We start from the raw sequence: 19,915 nt of genomic DNA, 5'->3' as shown, positions 1-19,915 counted from the left end.
CAAAATTAAGAGGAAAAGGGAAAGAAAAAAAGGAAAAAAAGGCTCAGAATCGGTGAATTCATTGTGCAATCAGTAACCTAATTGATAAGGATGCTGACTGTATTCAGTAATACAACACTGAAACTGAAGAGCCACCCATGACAACTGGGATATATGTCTTTTTAGTTGTTTTTTTGGGATTTCTTTTGCCATTAAAATTCGCATTTTTGAAACGTAGAAATCTTATGTGAAGTAAGGATTGTTAAACTTGGCGTTTGAAAGTTATTTTTTCCTACCATATCTGTGCAATCTAAAAGTTAAATTACTCCTTTGCCCTTTTTCTCTCATTTTTTTTGGTTTCTTTTTCTTTGCTGAACAGCAGCAATTCCAACAATACTATATTCTGAAAGATTATATACTGGGTGGTAGGGTAAAGGCTACGTATAAAATGCTGCTTTAATGAGCTTTAACAAAAAGGACAAACGTAAAATCAGATATCCATCACCTTTCCCCTCCCTCTTGATGTCTTTCACATTACAGAAGATAAATTGCAGACACATCATAGATACTGAGGCAGCCCAAGTAAAATGTAGGCTGTTTTACCCTTCTTTCAAGTTCCTGTGATTGAACCTGGGAAAGACCTTTCTATGATCTTGTGATCAAATGCTGCCTTTCAAACAAGAAAGGCTCAGAGAAATGGCTAAGAAATGGGGCTTTTACAGCTGCTCCGGACTGCTGACCAGCATAATGACATTGTTGTTGTGACAAACAAATAAAAAAAATCAAATAGAATCTTAGCCTCCTGCTTTCCCAGTGCTTTCAAGGCTGAATTGCTTTTCTCTGTTTTGCAGCACTATTCGAGGAGAAGGGTGAGAGAGGCTTCAAGTATGCAAGAGGCTCCCAGTATTCAAAACATATGGAAAGGGGAGAGAGAGGCTTCTGGTATTCAAAACATATGGAAACTGCTATTGTGATACCACTCATCTGACTTCGTCAGGATGAATCTCAAAGGGAAACATCTTCACACGCTACTTCAAACACTTAATGTCACTTCATGCTCAGGGGGAAAGGGCTGCAGAAGAGTCCTCAATGCTCCTCTGGTGCCAGGGACAGGTTTAGTTTTGGAGGGAGGTAGGGAGGCAGTGTGGCAGAAAGGCAAAACTACGAAGGGAGGACAGGCTCTATGTACTCTTTCCCCTTCTATGTGTCTTCCTTTTCCCGTGACACCCCCTTTCTCACTACAAAGTCCTTCCTAAAGACATCAGCGCCAAAGTTTTCCCAAAACGCTTAAGGACACACCAATCACCTCCAGGATAACATCTGTTCAGACAAGTACTCAGAAGTTCAGATACATATCCTCTCTTTCCAGATACCAAATTTTTCACACGTTCTGGTGGTGAAAATATTTTTGTAGAAAGGTCTGTACCAGCCCTGATGGGACAAACCCAGCTGAAAGCCTCCATAAGGCTGTCTGCCACCCAAGGGCCCTTCAAGGCACCTCTCCTGGATCTTCATTGATTTACAGTGGTTTCCTGAAACATGTGAAAATTCAATATTACAATTTTATTGGGACATCTGAAAAGTCCATTCCCAGAGACTTCCACTTCTGGTTGAAATACAGATGCCCAAAGAAGTGTGTCAAAAAGTATCTATTTGCACATTGTTAAACTTCAATAAAACTTTTTTGTTCAGCTTAGTTGGAATTTACAGGGTAAAGGTAAAGAAGATTGAGACTTCTGACATAAATTTCTCTATACTTTGAACTTGAAAGTGTTCAGTGTGTAAGCTAGTGAAAAAGTGCGAGGGAGGGAAGAGGAAAGCAAGAATTTTTCTATGAAATGCCTGAAAGGAAAATAATTTTTATTCAGTTGAAAAACATGAGATAATGCAAACCCCTTGATGGGTATTATTATTATTGAGCATAACACACTATGAGCTCAAGTGGTTAGTCTGTGCTCAGCCTTGCTCAAGTTGGCTTTTTAAATGACTTTTAAACTAGTTGGCTCAGGTGTGACAACAGTATACTGCAGCAGTAGGGTCTGCAAAGCAGATGTACTCCATCATTTAAAGTGTCCTGAAGGGACTAATAAAGTAATGCAGGAGAGGAAGAAACAGGAGGAGTTGTGCCCCTGCTGGCCACAGCTGATGCAAAAGCAGAATTCCTCCCTGAAATCTGAATCATGTACAAATAACTTTATAATTTTCCACGTTGTTTCATGCTCTGATTTGCATGTTTTTATTTATTTGCATTGCTTTGTTTTAAACTGCCAGCCCTTTAGAACTAAACAATCTGAAATTCAAGCTGTGACTCTTTCTGGCTCATAAATTTTGCCTGCCATAACACCTGCGCAACTCGTCTGTCTTGTCTTGGATTTTACAAGTGCATCCAAGGAACAGCACTGTCCCTGGACCAGAAACTTGTTGACACCTCTCCTGCTGATGTATGAGGCAAGACAGAATTCAGTTCACACACTCTCAGCTGTGCTGGTTATGCAGCAGTAGCATACAGAAGGGCCATTTTTTTTCTTAAACAAATATATCCACCATTTCCCATAAAGGGAGTGGATTTTCTGAACTAGAAGATTTACATAGTCACTCCTAACAGCAAAAAATGCCCATGAGTTAAAAGAAAAAAGAAAAGTATATATTGAATTTAGTTTAGATAAACTGTGGCACAGTTCATTGCCACAAGACAGTATAAATGAGAAAGGAATGCAGCTCTCTGTTTATGCTGCAGACTTTTAGAAATCTTAGAGGAAAGATATGACAGGTGCCACTGCGGCAGGAAGAAAAAAAAGGAATAATCTTTTCTCATTTATATGCCATATTGTTCTCTAACTTTCATTCTTATAAACCAAGTGGAAGTTTTTAATCCAAACTGCAGTAATGCTATTTTATACATCATGACCTGAATTACTGTGATATCACTAACAAACCGATCTTACGCATTTTTTGTTACCTCTAGTCACGAAGTAATGTAAAATCCCCCAACCCTGTAAAAGATTTTAATTATACAGCTAGATCACAAAACTCAGTATATGATCATATAGCTTTTTGAAATACAAAAAGACACAGTTCTTTTGCTGGGAACTTACAGGCCAGTACAAGATCAAATGAAAGACAACATAAATATGTAGCATTTCAGATCTTTGAGACTGTCCCCATCATCAACAATTTTATGCTTTTCTAGAAAAGCAGGCTTTATATGATGTCAGCATTCTGTCTTCTCTCACACAGCTTTCCTCGTGAGCTCAAATTACATGGCTTAGCACTGTAATATTGTATATAAGATATTAAATATTTGGATTTAATATCTTAAATACAAATCGGTTCAGCCCTCATTCCTCCAAGAAATTAGTGTGCACAAACTATTGGGGTTTACTGAGTAAACAAATAATTCTGTATCCTCCTAACCAAAGGGAGTCCTTTTTGAGCTAAATGTGAGATAAAATCTTGGATAGGAATTTTTCTTTTTTGCTTTTTAGAAAATTAACCCCTGCTTTTAAATAATTTAAAGAATATACAATCTTTAGGACCCAAGAAACCTAGGAAATTGGAATGGATCTTTGCAGCATGACATGGAAATATGTTCTATGAAACCAGAAGCACCTCCAGCAATGTCAGCACAGTAAGGACAACTTAAGGTTACATAAACATAATTCTGAAGAAATTAAAAAAAAAAAAAAAAGGCGCTAAAGACAGAGAACCTCATCTTGTTCATTGGTACAAAATGACACACTTCACATTTGAACTTCTTAAAAAGGCCATGAAGAAAAACAAACATCATCACATTTTAAAGGCTGCCTTTGAAAGGAAGGAAACTTTGGAAGTCCAAGAAACACTTGACTTCAGTTGAAGTCAAAAGCCATTAGAAATCTATTGCTGAAGAGTTGGTACACGTTGGATTAACTACAAATAATGGATGGCCAAGAACTGGGAGGAGGGTTAAGCCAGGAGACTGTGCTGGTGGTGTTGGACAGCTGTGAGTCTAAAAGGGAGGGCAGAACATGGAGCAGTGATAAGGTTTTGGCCACATCATAGAAGCCTGCATGAGACACAAACCAAAGGTTTAAACAGGGAGCTGCTTTCTAAGCAAAAGGTTTTATATTTTGCAATAACTCAATACTGCAGTTCCTTAGTTAGAAAGTCCATCTTTATGACTATCTGTCGCTCTATTTGGAATGGTGAGAAGAATGACACAGACTCTTTTGTGGAGTCGAACTGGAGAATTTTTCTCCATTTATTACTTCAGGTCTTTTTTATAGACTGATACGTGAAAAGTACAGAAAAGAAAACTCTTATTGGTTAGTAAACTAACACATCACCATCATTGGTCAGTGGGGCTCACCACCCCTCGACTTTCTCTTGCAGGTAAACAAGGAACAGACAAACAGCACTTGCAAGACTGTTTTCTATCTCTGAGGATTGTTTTAATTCCTCCTTATGAATTTCCAGGCCACTTTCCCAGGCAAGACTGAGAAAGTTATGTGGCCTGTTATTCTACAGGCACTGTGCTGCCTGCTTCAGAGTTAGTATCCATAACTATCTCATGCAAAGTCTATGTGATGTCTGAAAAATGAAACTATTTCCCTAGGGACACTCTCTTCTGCGAGCTGTACACACCACCCAGGCACCTCTTAGCATCCAACAGGACCCAGGCAATAGGTCCACAGAGCCCACTCTGCACAGAGCTGTTTGTCACAGAGACCTGAGCTTGGCACGGCGCCTGCGCATTGCTGAGGGCACGGGAAGCACACGGGGTCCAAAGCAGGACAAGGGCTACAGAGGCCCCATGGTCATCACCAAGACTCAAGCAGCAGCTAAAGATTTTAACTGTTTGTCAAAGATGAAGACTTAGAAAGAAGATGAAACTAACAGAAGTTAAAAGAATATTCAGAGGGTTCGCGATGTAAAAGAAATTTCTGCTGACAATGAGCTGAGTTTCTGTATTTACGGAGCACAGAAAGTGAAAGATAACAGTAATTCCATAAAAAATGACAGCCAGAACTTGGAAATGAGAAAAATAAATAGAAAATGTGTTAAAATGTTATTTTTTATGAAGGTCTTTAAAAGGATCATATTTTCTGATACAATAAGGAGGAATTTATGTAGTGCAGTCAGCAGATAACAATGAAAGTATTTATCAACCTGAATTCTTAGAATTCAGGTAGACAATATAAAAGATTCAGAAAACATTAATATCATATACATGAAAGGAACTGAGAATACAAGTGGGAAAATTTGGGGATTTTTAATAAAAAAATTTTGAGGATAACAGTATGTAAAAGATAACCCCCTTTTTAAAGTAGTTTCACTGAGTATTACCAGTAGAAAATCTGGCAGAATCCCCTTTTTTCTGAGTTCTCTGTAGCATTCAACAAATGTTTTAATATATCTACAAAGTAATACCTGGTTTATAGTTTTGTCTGCTGTTTCATCTGGTTTAAACTGTCACAAACATATACCTATATACAGACAGCTATGCAAATGCTCCAAGAAGAAGTATTTGGAAGAATTTTTCAGTGTTTTTTCTATATAAATGAACAGATAAATAAATAAAAAAGATAAAACACCAAGAGACAGGGTATAAAAAGTTATCAGACAAAACATTTTAAGTTCATTCACTCCGAAAAACAAATTACAGCATCACTAATGACAAACAAGATGGCATTTGTTCATATACTAAGAAAAAAATAGTGGACAATGTTGTTAATATCCAGTACGCAGTTAACCCTCAATTGGAATACTGTTCCCTCATTACCATTTAAGGCACAATATTCTAGAAAACACCTTGCTCTAAATAGAGTATTCCAAGTTCTAAGTCTACTTCTCTGAAGCAAAGGTGAACTATTTGAATTTATTCTCCGTGGTGGAAGAACTTGAGATGTCCTAAGAGGACATCTAAGGAGAGAGGCAGAAAATATCAATTGAGTCTGGTGAAATGAGTCCATAAAAATGCAGTGCTTGGAACACTTTCAAGAAGAAAAAAAATAGCATGCCCAGTAATGATTAAAGCAAGATATTAAGTATTTGCAAATACATCTGTATTGCTGCAGATAATTTCTTTCTATTTAAGAGTTTTTACTCCAGTAAAAGTCAGTATCAAAATGACACAGTCTCCTGTTACTTATGGGGTCCTAACATACACAAGGATAATAATTCCCTCTTCTTTCTTTTTGTCAGATATCTGTAATTAAATTAGCAATAAGAAAAGGAATTCTTGACCATGTCATGTAGCATTCATGTGTCTCACTTTAAATTTTCTCTGAGAAAGTAACTGGTCCATAGTCCTCTGACAACTCGAAGTATCTACAAAGCAAATGAAATTTAGGAAGTACTACAATGACTAGAAAATGCTGCGAGGGAGTATAATGGACATATCAGCAGAGGATAATTGCTACAATTGAGGCATGTTCCCGTGAAATTCCAGAGAGAAAAGTAAAAACTTGTAAATTTTTTGCATTTATTCAGAAAGAGAAAATGAAGTTATCTAAAAACATCCAAAGATACTGGGACATGAACAAAAACTGTGTAAATGTCATACCCTAAACTTGCCTATCCAAACAGAAGCCAACTTGTTACTGAGAGACGAGCTAGGAAATTTTAATTTAATTCGGTGATTGCCAAATGTAAAAAATAAGCAAGATTTCATATGAAGTCTCCATATTCACCAACAAAAATAGATGCTATACAGAAAGACTGAGAGAGAGCTACCTTCATTATTAGTAGTGCTCTTCACGTCTCGATGGAATTATAGAGTGATACAGAACTCATTTGCTGACTTTCAGCAGGGCGATACAGGGCCTATACCATTAGTTTCACATGGGGCTGAATTCTCTATAGGATGAAAATATACCCACTAGGCCATGTAGGTCTTTTTATCTCAGGAAAGCAGTACTAATAAAGGGAAAACAAAAAACCTCTCACAAATACAACCCACTAAAATAATAATCACTCAAAGCTACTCAGAATATTTATGAAGTTGACATGGAATCTGCCAAGCATTGAGATTTTGCAGATTTCTGGAGATGACTGTGCCTTCTCAGTCTGAAAGAAATGCAAAGACATTAACTAATTATTTATGGGACAACCAATTATTTTGTACTGAAGTCTAAGACTGAATTTCATGCAATGCCTATTAGTTGAGCATGCAAGACAGTGGAGCAATTCCTTTTTGGAGTGGAATGAAGCCAAGGAGCTGAACGGAGAAGCCCCCTTAATGAGAATGATCCACTAACACAGACACAATGGTGCTCAATTTACCTAGGCACTATACAACTGACCATCAAATGTTTCAAGAGACAGAAAATAACCTTTAAATTGTGACTGGGTTGAAGCAGAGGGGTCTGGAGATGCTCAGTTCTACAATTTTTAAGAAACAACAGACAGTAATTGAAACTATAAAGTCAAAGGAGGATGGATGTGCTTTTGTTTTCAGAAGGTGCAGAGTCTCCAAAGTGCCCTGTGTGCCCTCCTTTCCTTGCAAATGTAGCACTGCTTTCCTGCTGCATTGTTGGTCTGTGACAGCTTAGATGTGTGACTCTTGGCTAGACTCAAACATCCAGGTAAACAACTCTCTTGCAATTTTTTTCCAACTTACAACAACAATAAAAAAATCCCAAACCTGACAACAACAAAAACCAAATTAAAAAAAAAAAAAAAAAAATTCAGCTGCATTTACATCTCATTTGCCAAGAAAACTAGTATTCAAAATTAATGTTTGAGATAACTCTTTGGGAAGGTATAACTAATTCATAGCCCATGATTTATTCTGGGATGAAAGCCAGAGCCATGGTTCCCAGTCTTTCTAACAGGTTGTTCAACATCGAGTGAAAACTGCCTACCCCAGATCTTCCATCATGACTGGGTAACCAGGCAAAACTGCCCCTGCAGCACATGAACATTTTATCCTCCAAACATGCTAATCTCACGAACATACACCCCACAGAATCTATGGTGACACACCACCAGGATCACATCTCAGGGAACCCAGCAGAGAAAGACAGCTGGGATGGAGGAGAGCTGCCAAAATGATTTGTCTGGTTGATAATCCCACTGCCTCAGGTCAGTAGCACATGGCCAACAGCCAGGCTGATTTCTTGATGGGCCTCATGCAACCCTCTATTAGCTGATAAACTTGAACCAGAGCATTAGAGCTTGGATGAGAGGAGTGGACAAAAATGCAAAAAAAAACCAAAACAAAACCTTTCAGTTCACTGCTACATCTGAAAGAATCCATCTGAAAATCCAAAATCAATGTAATTTAACCCTAAAAGGATTGATCCATTTTCCCTCTCAGTAAGAGCAGGCCTTTGAGCAGCAGAGGTTAATAACAGAGAGTGTTGCATATTTTCACTAATGTTCTCCACTTCTTAGTTTTTTTAACTGATATCCATAAAGAGGTCACAGCAATAAACTAGAGATGATTCTTCTTCTATGGCAATTACTGAGATGCTGGGAGGATCCTTTTCAGACTATAATTGTGATTTTCCAGGTACATTAAGGGACTTGATTTTCCTTACTGCTTTATGCAAGACGCTGCTATCTTTGCTGAGAGGCCTAAATACAGGTTCATAGCGCAGATGTAGAAACTGAGTACAAGCCTTAACAGGAATCTACAACAAGAAGAAACCAGGAGCTAATAATTTTTTTCACTGGATAAAATGTAAATGATCTCTTGAATTGACCCCACTGCTAAGGTGATCATGTTTGTGCCCTGGCTTCTTAAGAAGAAGAGGAGCAAATACAACAAATCTTTTAATTATGGATTTAAAGAGTGTCCTACTTTAGTAACAAGGCACAAAAAGCCTCTTTTATTGGACCAAATACTCTATGACAAGTTCTAATTACCTGTGTTTTGAGATACAAAATCTGCTTCCCAAAACTTGAAGACAAAATGGGATCTTACAGATACTTCATGCATAGTTGAGTGAGTTCAGTTAATGGTTCAGTGACTTTTCCCAAGCTGCATTCTGCTCTATCTGCATCTGAACAGTACTCAGGTGAATTAAAACCCTTAATATAGTCACTTCCCAAATAATCCTTGCGACTAAATGCCATCTGACAACAACAACACGAGAGAAACATAGTAGACAATCTTTTCACATGGACATCTTTTCTTCTTCAAGAAACTAAGAGCTGATTCATGTCTTTTAAGAAAGCATCAAAAGTTATAGACATTGAAATCCAATTTCAGCGTGTCTCTTGAAACGAGAGATAACAAGAAGTAAATAAGCATGCTATCTTATCAAGATCCCTATTTTGATGGCCAACATTGTTCATACTGAATACCCAGTACATTCCTGATTATTTAAAAATTTAAAAAATAAGAAAAAAAAAAAGGAAATAATTTTCATTTTATAGCTGTCATTCTTTACCATTCAGCTTTCTGTCTCAAGCAGGCTCTGTAAGAATATTCTACTTTAATATTGGATCTAATGATGTGTCCTCTGTGAGACAACTGGGAATGTGACCATGGAGCACAGCGGCTTTTACCAACAGAGCCAGCCTTACCGACTCCTTGCTATTCACACTCCTTCCATTGGGTGTTGCTATGATATTAAACAGATTACTGCTGGGACTCAAAGTGTGCATACAGAAAGGCAAGCCAAAGGTTAAAGTTCTCTGCCTATGGTGCTCAGCCCATTGTTCTACGCAGCCCAAGTTTGTTGTGTTTAAAAAGTTGGTGGTGTAATTCATTAGCTGATGCTGAGAAAAATTGTCAGTGACTACTTTTGAAAAAGCAATCCTAAAATGGAGTCTTTCAGCTTGCACTAAAAGCTTTATATTCTTTCATGAAGGTGATCTGACTAAAATTTATATGTACATTGCAGCATTCAATTACTGTACACTGTATGTGTGCAGATGGCTTTCTTTTAATTAGAGTATTTAGTGCATCTTCTGCATAAAGAACCAGGCAATGAATAAGAAGAAGTTTAATGAAAGTAGCCAAAAAAGGAAATAGTTTAAAGGAAACTAGGGGAAAAAAAAAAAGGTGAGATAATGACTTAGGACACAATTTTTGCAAGTATTTCCTGCTCATTTAATGCAGCCTTTCAGAAAACCCAGAGGAGAAATCTTTGCAAATTTGTGGCCTTGGAGAGGTCTTGCCAAGCAGTAAGTATTAAGCAATTGATCACTAAACTTTGCACATCTGATGAACGCACCAATGATAGCTGAAGATTTGAAAAGCAAAATAATAGCTGGAACTTGGCTTCCAGCGTGGCACAGACACACCAGTGAATGTGTTCCAAGGGTATTGTGAGAAAGTGTCAGAATTTCATTAAGTTATGGTGAGAAAAAAATGATATAAAATAATTTAATATTTTAAATATCCTCAGTATTAACAGCTACTGCTGTTAATATTGGTAACAGTAGCTAGCAACACTAAGTGGTAACTGTGATGAATATAAAGCTTCTACAACCTGAGATCCTGGATAATTTCTAATGAATAATGAAGATGCTAGGCTTATATTCTTATATAAGTTGTATTCCTAGTTGGTTAGAAAATCATTGGCATTTAGTTATGTGGCCTCTATCCTAACTGGGAAAAAAAAAAAAAAAAACAACAAAAAACCACCAACATTCAAAAGGAAAAAACACAGTGAGACAACATGAATTTCATATGTTCTTAAATTTGCTGCTGGCAGGCATAAATGCTTAAAACATACAAACCTGGGTAAGAAAAAGCTGCTATGGGTCATAAAGGATAGGCTTCAGCCAGGGAAGTTATACACCCTCTTAGCAGGGGCAGTAATTTAAGCCACTCTCAAGATAAATTCCAGTATTTCTGTATTCCAAGCTCTTCAGTGAATTTTAAATTTCACAGTGATGGCTAGACTTACCTGGTAGACCGGGTGGGGTTTTCAGATATTTGCCATTAAAATGCTGAATTACTACTTCACATTTTTCTGTAGACTCCATTCTGGAAAAGAGAAGAGAGCGGGATATGGGTAGAGGCAATATGTGTGCTGGATTGTTATGGAAGCACTCAGTCAGCAAAAAAACAAAAAGCAGAAGGAGAAAAAAAAGGACAAGCACAGATGCTGAGAGACATCTTCATTGCTGCTGCTGCTGATTTCTGCAGAGAAACTGGTTGAGCCATTTAGGATAGAGAGTGGCTCCCAAGGAGGACCTGCCACCCTCCCCGCCTGCAGCTGTGCTCCCAGCTGTGTTTGAGCCACAGGCCTGTCAATGAACAGTCCTCTTCTGGCTCCAGGGCATCACCCTGAACAAGGACATCCTTTGTGCTCTCACGTGCTGCTTGGAAAAGCAATGGACACGTTTCTAGATTCCTTGTGCACCCAAAATAACTTCAAATGGCTTAAAGAAATGAATTGCAGGATTTGGAGAGGAACACGGAGGATTAAACAACAATTATTAAGGATTACAATGTTAAGAAATCAACCTGCAAAGACTTTGCAGTAAAACCAAAGACAATGCATATATGACTATTACAAAACAAAGCCGAATTCTGGGCAAAGACAGTAATTTATGTGTAACACTGCCAGAGGAAATGCCTTACTGTTCATCTACTATGAGTTCAGGCTAACTTTCAGAGTTGAGACATTAAAGCATTAACAGTGAATTGGTAAGTGTATTATTGAAGAATGTTTAGGAATACAAAGTTACTTGTCAAATCCCAAACCATATCTGGGAACTCACCATTGTTCCACATCTTCTGAATTAAGTGCATACAAGTCCAGAAAAACTTTGCTACAGAAGGGCTTTAGAAACTTTGAAAATAGGGAAGAGAGAAATGGAAAGCTAGTAATTTCCTGGAAAAGTTGTGTTTGAAGCCATGTTCAATGCTCCTTCAATACACCAGGACCTACCTCCAGGTAGTCACAAAATAACTCTGCTGACTGAAATATTGCTTACTTCTCACCTGTCTACAGTGTTTCAAAATGAATTTATCCACTACCCTTCCTGTCACACAGTTTGGGGAAAGAGTGATTCACATACAGCAGCAGTTTGCCTCCCAAGTTACAATTTTGCCAGACTCCAAAGGGCCACAGGCCACACCACACCACCAAAAAAAAAAAACCCCAAAAAAAAACCCAAACCAAACCAACCAAACAAACAAAAAAGAAAAAAAAAATAACACAAAAAAACAAACTGGAAAAATCCTGCTTGCCCATTTAATTATTTGAGTAAGTCAGTCTCTTGTCCAATTGTTTCAGGTGAAGTTATTAAAACTTTCCCCTTCCAGATTGTATCACGGTGCATCATGTGGGCTGGGCTATTTCTACAAGCACAAAGACAGCTACTTAGATTGTTCACTTTGGCTTCATTCAGATTTAACTAAGCGAATGTCTGCGCTGAGCCTTTAGAGACTCTTGTCTCTGAAAGAATAAATGCAATAAAAGTCTGTTTTCTGTAGCTGCAGGCACTTGGTGTCAAACCATGTTATGTTGCACCACACAGCAGTGACAATTTCATTTTAATACATGGGGTACATTTTAACAAGCCAAAGCAATCCCTGCAAAGAATGCAATATATAAGATGCCAAATGAAAGAGACTCAGCGCACTTCATGCGTTTTATGTGGGAAGAGAATAAAAGTGAAACCCACAGTGCTCTGGGATAAAAAGCCCATCATTCGAATAGCACTCTGAAAAAGAATGTGCACATTTTCCTCTCAAGTTTCACAATTAACGGCTCTCAAATGCCATTGCTGGCTATCTGTAATCTGGCACACGCTTCGCTTGAAACCGACACTGGCATTATCGACTCAGCCTGAAAAGGCAGCACAATAGACAAAGCCCTCTATACATGCTCCCCTCAGACGTGTTGCTGAGTAACAACTGCATCCATCCTTCGCCCACCCCACCTGAGCCCTGGTGTGCTTTCTGCAACTTCTGCCTCTGGGGGTGGCCTTTCCTCCCGGCTGGGCAGAGGCTGCCCAGGCAGCCGCTCACGGGTCAGGAAGGCATCCACCCCAGGGCCACCAAAACATGAATTATAATTGTCCACGATGCCCCATTTCTTAGAAATAACCATTTCAAATTGAGTTCTTCGGGATGATTGGCTCACTGACTAACTGGGAAAAATTTGGGGTACAGAGCAACCAGATATATCTGTAAAATTGTCAGAGTCTTGCCACAACAAGACTCTGTTTTTAGTTTAGTTAAAATTCTGACCAATATCAACCTCTTAGGTGTCAATGCCTATGGAAGGCACCTACACATGAGTTGAACCTATCCACACACATCAACACACATTACTCTTCTTGTTTTATCCATAAAGACGAGCTATAACTGGGCAGAGGCCCCAAAAATAAACTTTCCTTAGGTCCACATTAATAAATTCCTAGTAGTTTTCTTCCAAAAAGCTGCGGCACTCCTCTCTTGTAGAATGTGCTTTGAATTATTCTTCTTATATGAGCTAGCAACGTTTCAAAATGTTGCTTGAGACTGGTATTTAATAAAAATATCACTAATGGAATTGTTACATGTTAAAAGGTTTGTTGTAAAAGAATGTCAGCTGAGCCCAGGTAAACCCGGGAGAAAAACACAAATGCATCTTTTAATATTGGTGTTCTTTTCATAATTAATAGAACAAAAATATGAAAAAAAATCCTAGATTATTCAAGACCTTCTATTGAAAGATAGAATTATTCAACACTCTTGCTGGAAAGGGAAGAAAAAGAGCTTCACATGATAATAGAAATTTGGTTCTGATTAGATCATTTGCACTTTCAATCTCCTTTCAGCTGTTTATTTTTGGTGTTTATCCTAACAAGATCTAAGATAATAATTCATGTTTAAATGCAATTTGGAGATAACTATAAAATTAAAAAGCCATAGGTTTTAAGAGGCACAGATATTGATGTAAACCCAAAATAACAAATAAAACCATGATAATTTATTTTTACCTGTATCTATGTATCTCCCAGTTCTGGAACATACAAAATAAGTAATGCAACTGTCTATATTCTATCCAATTTGAAAATAAGTAAATTTTAATAAAATTTAAGAATATTTTTCTTATTTTTTTTAGCTATAGTTTGTAAACTAAAAAAATATTTCAATATGAAAAGTAAAAGAAAAAAAAAATCCAAACAAACCCAAAACAGTGGGTGCTTAAGCAAGCATCAGAACCAAATAATTTGATGTTCACATCCTGCTGTTAAATATTTACATCATATAATTTAAAAACTTTATATTATCCAATCATTAAATAATAAAAAGAATATATTTTATAATATAATATTTATGTTGTTTCTCTCTACCACAGACCAAAATGGTACCAAAGTAGTCATTATGTGTTTTTAGAAGTAATAGGGAATGTTTAACATGAAAAGGAAGAGGGGAGGGGAGGGGAGGGGAGGGGAGGGGAGGGGAGGGGAGGGGAGGGGAGGGGAGGGGAGGGGAGGGGAGGGGAGGGGAGGGGAGGGGAGGGGAGGGGAGGGGAGGGGAGGGGAGGGGAGGGGAGGGGAGGGGAGGGGAGGGGAGGGGAGGGGAAGGGAAGGGAAGGGAAGGGAAGGGAAGGGAAGGGAAGGGAAGGGAAGGGAAGGGAAGGGAAGGGAAGGGAAGGGAAGGGAAGGGAAGGGAAGGGAAGGGAAGGGAAGGGAAGGGAAGGGAAGGGAAGGGAAGGGAAGGGAAGGGAAGGGAAGGGAAGGGAAGGGAAGGGAAGGGAAGGGAAGGGAAGGGAAGGGAAGGGAAGGGAAGGGAAGGGAAGGGAAGGGAAGGGAAGGGAAGGGAAGGGAAGGGAAGGGAAGGGAAGGGAAGGGAAGGGAAGGGAAGGGAAGGGAAGGGAAAAAATTATTTTAATACCCCCCCCAAAGCTCTTATACCTGCATATTATAAAGACTGATGCAGAGTCAAGAAACAACTTAATACAATTTTTATATAAGGAATAACATGGTGATTACATTATTACCTGAGAAATATTCAGTACCTTGTAATTACCAGTTAGTGGAAAAGTGCAGGTTTGGTTTACATGTACCATGTAGTCACTTTGGTTAATAATAATAATAATGTAAATGAGAATCAGGACTATACTTTTTTTATATCCAGAGTAAATATTTAAAGATGAAATTGTTGCTACCACATTTATGTTATGATCAACATATGAATATTTACACTTACAAGAGCGGAAATAATACATCTTTGAGAAAAATGTTTCCTTACTATTTAAGGCATTTTGCAAAGATGGAAGCAGATGGATAGTAACAGAATTATACAGTGAGGGGAGCCCAAAGAATGGAGACCACAGTTAGAATACACACCAGAGAACTGAATTTCTTTAGCATATCAAGAAGATGACTAGAGTGGCAGTCTGATAGCACTGCATAAGTACCTTTGTGGGGAGAATAAACTAGGGAGAAAGGACGTCTTTACCCTTCCTGAGAAAGTTGCGACAGATGAATTCAAAAGAGAAATTAGTGAGGAACATTTAACTGCAAGGAAGATGATCCACTGGCAAACATTAGATAGAAGAGAGGTGGTCCTTTCTTTCTAATTGATGTCTTCAAATAATTTCTGAAAGTCTTATTTTAGTAAGACACAAGCATTATCTCAATATTAGGTAACGGGTAGTATTTCAACTGCCTACGATATAAAAGATGTGAGGCAAAATGATCTTCAGGTCTCAAATACTCTAAAGCTACAAGATAGTTTTGATTAGTATGAGGTTTCCTATGTTTATCATCCTTCCATGCAAACAAATTCCCTATTTTTTTTTTTAATTTATTTTGCTAATTTAATTCCAGGCATTCTAAGACCCTGATATGGCTGCAACCTGTGATTTCCTTCTCCCCTGTAACAGATTTAGGTATCTTATCTCCCCAGTTTTTCAGTCAGTAAGAGATTGTTTCAAGATGTTTGTGCTTTTTGGTTTGAATCCATTTTTTGTTGGAAAAAAGCTATTCCCTTTGCCACTCACAGCCTCAGAAGACATTTATTTTGACAAGTTCTCCTCATTGCTCACAAATTATATCTTTTCCCAACATGTCTTGCCTGTATATTCTTCAGCTGTCTGCTTGAACAACAGGAGGTTGTTTACTTTCTCAGACAAATGTAAAAAATCTACAGAAACCACTCTTTTCCTCTCAAGAAGTGGCTCATTCTACACCTTGCAGCATCACCCATTATGCCAAGGTGAGCTGCCAGAGTATTTCTGCACTACAGTATCTATATTTACAGTGCTCTCCATAGAGAAACCTCTTTGGGTCAGAAGAAATAACTTCATTACACCTACATTATCCTGAAATCCTCTGAAAGATGCACAGTGTCCTTTAAAGAAAGGAAAAAACATAGAAATTAAAGGCTCATCTCCCTTGTTTTACTTCAGTGGAAACTGAGCATAACCATTTCTACTGAAATCCATGCAAAACTTCTATAAATAGAATAATGATCCTATGATTGCTCAAAATCTCACTTCCTAGTCCTTGTTGCTCCCTTTCAGTTGCCAAGTTGAGTATTATTTCCAAAGACTAAATTTAAGACATGTAAAATGCGGATAAGGTGGAGATAAGTTTAGTAAAAAAGATAGGCAGGCAAAGAAAAGCAACCCATTAGAAGCTTTTCCAGAAAAATAAGGTAGGGAAAAGATGAGGATGAAGCCCAAACTCCCAACAGCAGAGTGTTTAAATGCCTCACTACAGATGCCTCCAAGCTAGCCCACAAAGGGATGGAAGCCTATCCCTGATGTGTACCTTTGCTCTGAGGTGACAGCTAATTGAGAATCTCTTGACTTTGGTCATTTGCTGGGAACAGAACCATAACATTCTTTTATGACCATTTGTGTTGTACAGATTTTCTCATGTTACTGGAAAAGAATAGTGTGAACACACAGTCATCTCCACCTAGACCTAGGCTGATTTATGCTACTGTCTTCACAGTCTCAGGTTAAGTATTATACTGGTGCCCGCCAGCAGTGCAATACTTGACTGTCTGACTGTCAGCATTTCCATCATAAATTTCTGTTTTCAGAAGCTTATGACTTCGTTGTAAAATGTCGCTTGGGGGAGGAATCTTGCAAGGTCGTTTTAAGTTACAAGACAGCAAACAAAATAAAAAAGTTAGTGGTTTCTAACTCTTTCTTTGCACTTCATCATTTAAAAGAACCTATAAAATTCTTGTTCTGCTGTTCTGCTGTTCAGCTGAGTGTGACAAACCTGTGTATGGTGTTATTAATACTACTATCTCTTTAGGGAAGATACTTAAATAATACTTGAATGGTATTTTATTGTGGGATTATAAAAAACAATTTTTATTTCATTGATTCAGTGTTACCAGTTAAGTCCCTCCTCAAGGTATATACCAACATCTCCTTGCTCCCTTTTCCAAAGCCCAAGGAGCTCTTCAATTAAACTCATGGTACCTCAGGCTTGGATTATGCAAATTGCTCAGCCAAATTATCTGATGGCTCCCAACTTTCCAGCTTCCTCCCTCATCACCTTCCAGAGCTGCATATTCATTTTCATCTTATGGAGTCCCATTGATATTTGTCTAGGGATCCTGACCCGTCTGTCCTTCCCTGGAGTTTGCTTCTCCCTGAAAGTGATGCTTCATGCCTGTCAATTTTCTTAGGGATGCACGAAGTCCACCAAAATTTTCCCAGGTTGCAACAGCAGATGAAAATATGAGGGTCTCAGAGACACATCCCCACATAGAACTCCTGCAGTGTTGCTCTGAGACTTTTCCAGGGAGGCCTTTCAAAGGAAATGTATCACCACAGGCATTGGAATATTTTACAAGATAACACAAAAAGGCTTTGGAGCATGTTTGGGATTGCCTGAGATATTCAATTATCCTGGGATATCCTGAGATAGGCAATTTCCTAGGTAAGATGCAAGATGTGACAAATCATTCTTCTGAATGAAAGTAGGAATGATCCCTATAATATCTAAGCCTCTACTACCATCCCAGATGCTGGACTTATTCAAGTTAAATTATAGCACCTTTTCAAATCACCTTCAATTAAACCCTTGAATAAGGAAGAACAAAGCACTTTTCCTCTTCACAAATGAATCCCTAAACTGACTGAATGTTATTTATCCCCTGGTGCTGCTGACACTTCTATGTCTCCAATGTAGCAACATCTCTGATCCTCAGAAATCTCTCTCTAAATATTCCACCTTTTATTTAGCAAGACAGCACCACTGCTTTGTCACCACTGTGATTTTGTCATTCCTTTATCTTCTCCCACCTTAACATCTGAAACTCATTCTTTGTGGGCCTGTGGAAAGTCAGGTCTTACAGAACATACAGTTATCTCTTTATAAGTGGCAACACTTCAGGATGAAGATAAATATTTTCTTCCATGCTCTCAATACCTTTCCCTATCCAGTAATTCCAGCCTCCCTCAAAGACCTTACTATCTCCGATCTGCTTTTTACTCATACCATCAACAATACCACTAATGTTGTTTGCCAAACACATAAAATATCAACTTTTAAATTATATCTTGCAATAAGTCTTCAAATCCAGTTTCTGTGGATTTTTTCCTTTTTTTTTCTTTTTTTGTATTGTTTTGTTCTGTTTCATATTGCTGGTTTTTTGCTTTTTTTTTTTAAGGATGAAAGACTATGATTTTGTTCTAAGCTCTGAAGAATACACTTACACTTTCAAAATGAAAGATCAGCTGCTGAAATTACTAGATGACTCCCAGGAACAGGTATTTAAGAAAAACATCCACAAATTTAAGTGCTGTGATGACAAGGGCATCACGGTGTCATTCCCTCTTTTAACAGACAGTCTTACAACAGATTGAACTCAAAGCTTCACATCCAAAGAAGTGCCTCCTTTTTTCCAACATCCTACTTCTAGTAAGAATTTCTGCCCCCTCCTATTTCTTCTCATTTCTCTCTCTGCTCTAGGATAGGCTGTGTCTAGTCTCAGCTTCTGCTTGACAGTGTCAGCAGAAGCACCCCTGCCAAAAGAGCACAGCAGTGCGAGCCCTGTGGAATGCCAGCTCCCACGGAGAGTCTGAAGGCAGGTAATATAGCCTTGAAGTAAAAAGCATGGGCCAGGGGTCAGGCAGAAGCAGATGTGCAGAGGTTATAGCATGGATTAGCTTTTATGAAGCCACAGTCGAAGTCTAAAGTTTCCCTTCTCTGGCCCCTTGCTCATAACTCTCCTCCCCAAAATCTCCCCTGGGGTGTACCCAGGCACTGTTGGCTCTGGCCACAGTGAAATGGAAAAGATTCAGGAAAATCTGTTCAGTTGCTTTTGAATGGTGCAAAAGAGAGGAAATTGTTTCATGGCTTAACTTTTACTCAGAGCTAGTTCTGTATGCACATAGTCTAAGGGAGGTTGTTAATGTCACCAGACGTAACTAAGATCATTTTGATCCAGGAACATTTGAAGTTCTCCAGGTTATAAATGATTAAGTAGCCACCTGCAGTACTATAATACTGCTAATCATACCCACTTAGAAGAAAAATCTGATAATAGCTGCCTACCTTTAGACTTTACTTCTGATTGCTTTTTGAACGAACATACTTATTTTGAGATTGACTATTTCTATGATTGGGCAGACTCAGAAAGTGACTTTTAATCATCATAAAATGTAATTAATAGCTTTGAAACATCACATTTCAAAATGGTTGTTTGCTGCATCATTTCAGCATATACAAATGTAACTTTTTCCCTGGTGCTTCTGTGGCTCTGCTTAGAGCTATGTTAAGCTCATGGCACATTCCACAGGCAGGCAAGATATACTGTGATCAAAGTTGCCAGGTCAGAATAGCCAGGATCTTCACCTGGGGCACTGATTTGAACTTCTAAAATCTTATATGGACTGAAATCCAGTTTCCATCCCCTGCCTATACTGCACTGTACCCCACTCTGTACCCACTCAACATGTGCTCATGCCATAGGTACACTAGAATACCTACTGACTTGATGACTACGAGCAAAGCTAAAGAAATTAACAACCTTTGTTTGGTTTGACATACAGGAAGAATATAACAGAAAGCACTTCTTTAA

General features: G+C 38.3%; 1 protein-coding gene across 8 annotated transcripts in view; it reads right to left on the bottom strand.

The window, feature by feature from the left end:
* Positions 1 to 19,915, bottom strand: part of RBMS3 (RNA binding motif single stranded interacting protein 3) — a 709,899-nt gene that overhangs the window by 134,421 nt on the left and 555,563 nt on the right. For all 8 annotated transcript variants that reach the window (XM_058830558.1, XM_058830560.1, XM_058830561.1 and 5 more), the window contains one exon: positions 10,824 to 10,903. In XM_058830558.1, coding sequence (XP_058686541.1) covers positions 10,824 to 10,903 — 80 coding nt within the window. The remainder of the gene's footprint in view (positions 1 to 10,823; positions 10,904 to 19,915) is intronic.

This window comes from Poecile atricapillus, chromosome 2, assembly GCF_030490865.1.
Source record: "Poecile atricapillus isolate bPoeAtr1 chromosome 2, bPoeAtr1.hap1, whole genome shotgun sequence".
Classification (NCBI taxonomy): Eukaryota; Metazoa; Chordata; class Aves; order Passeriformes; family Paridae; genus Poecile; species Poecile atricapillus.
This window is presented reverse-complemented; position numbering and strand designations above follow the sequence as displayed.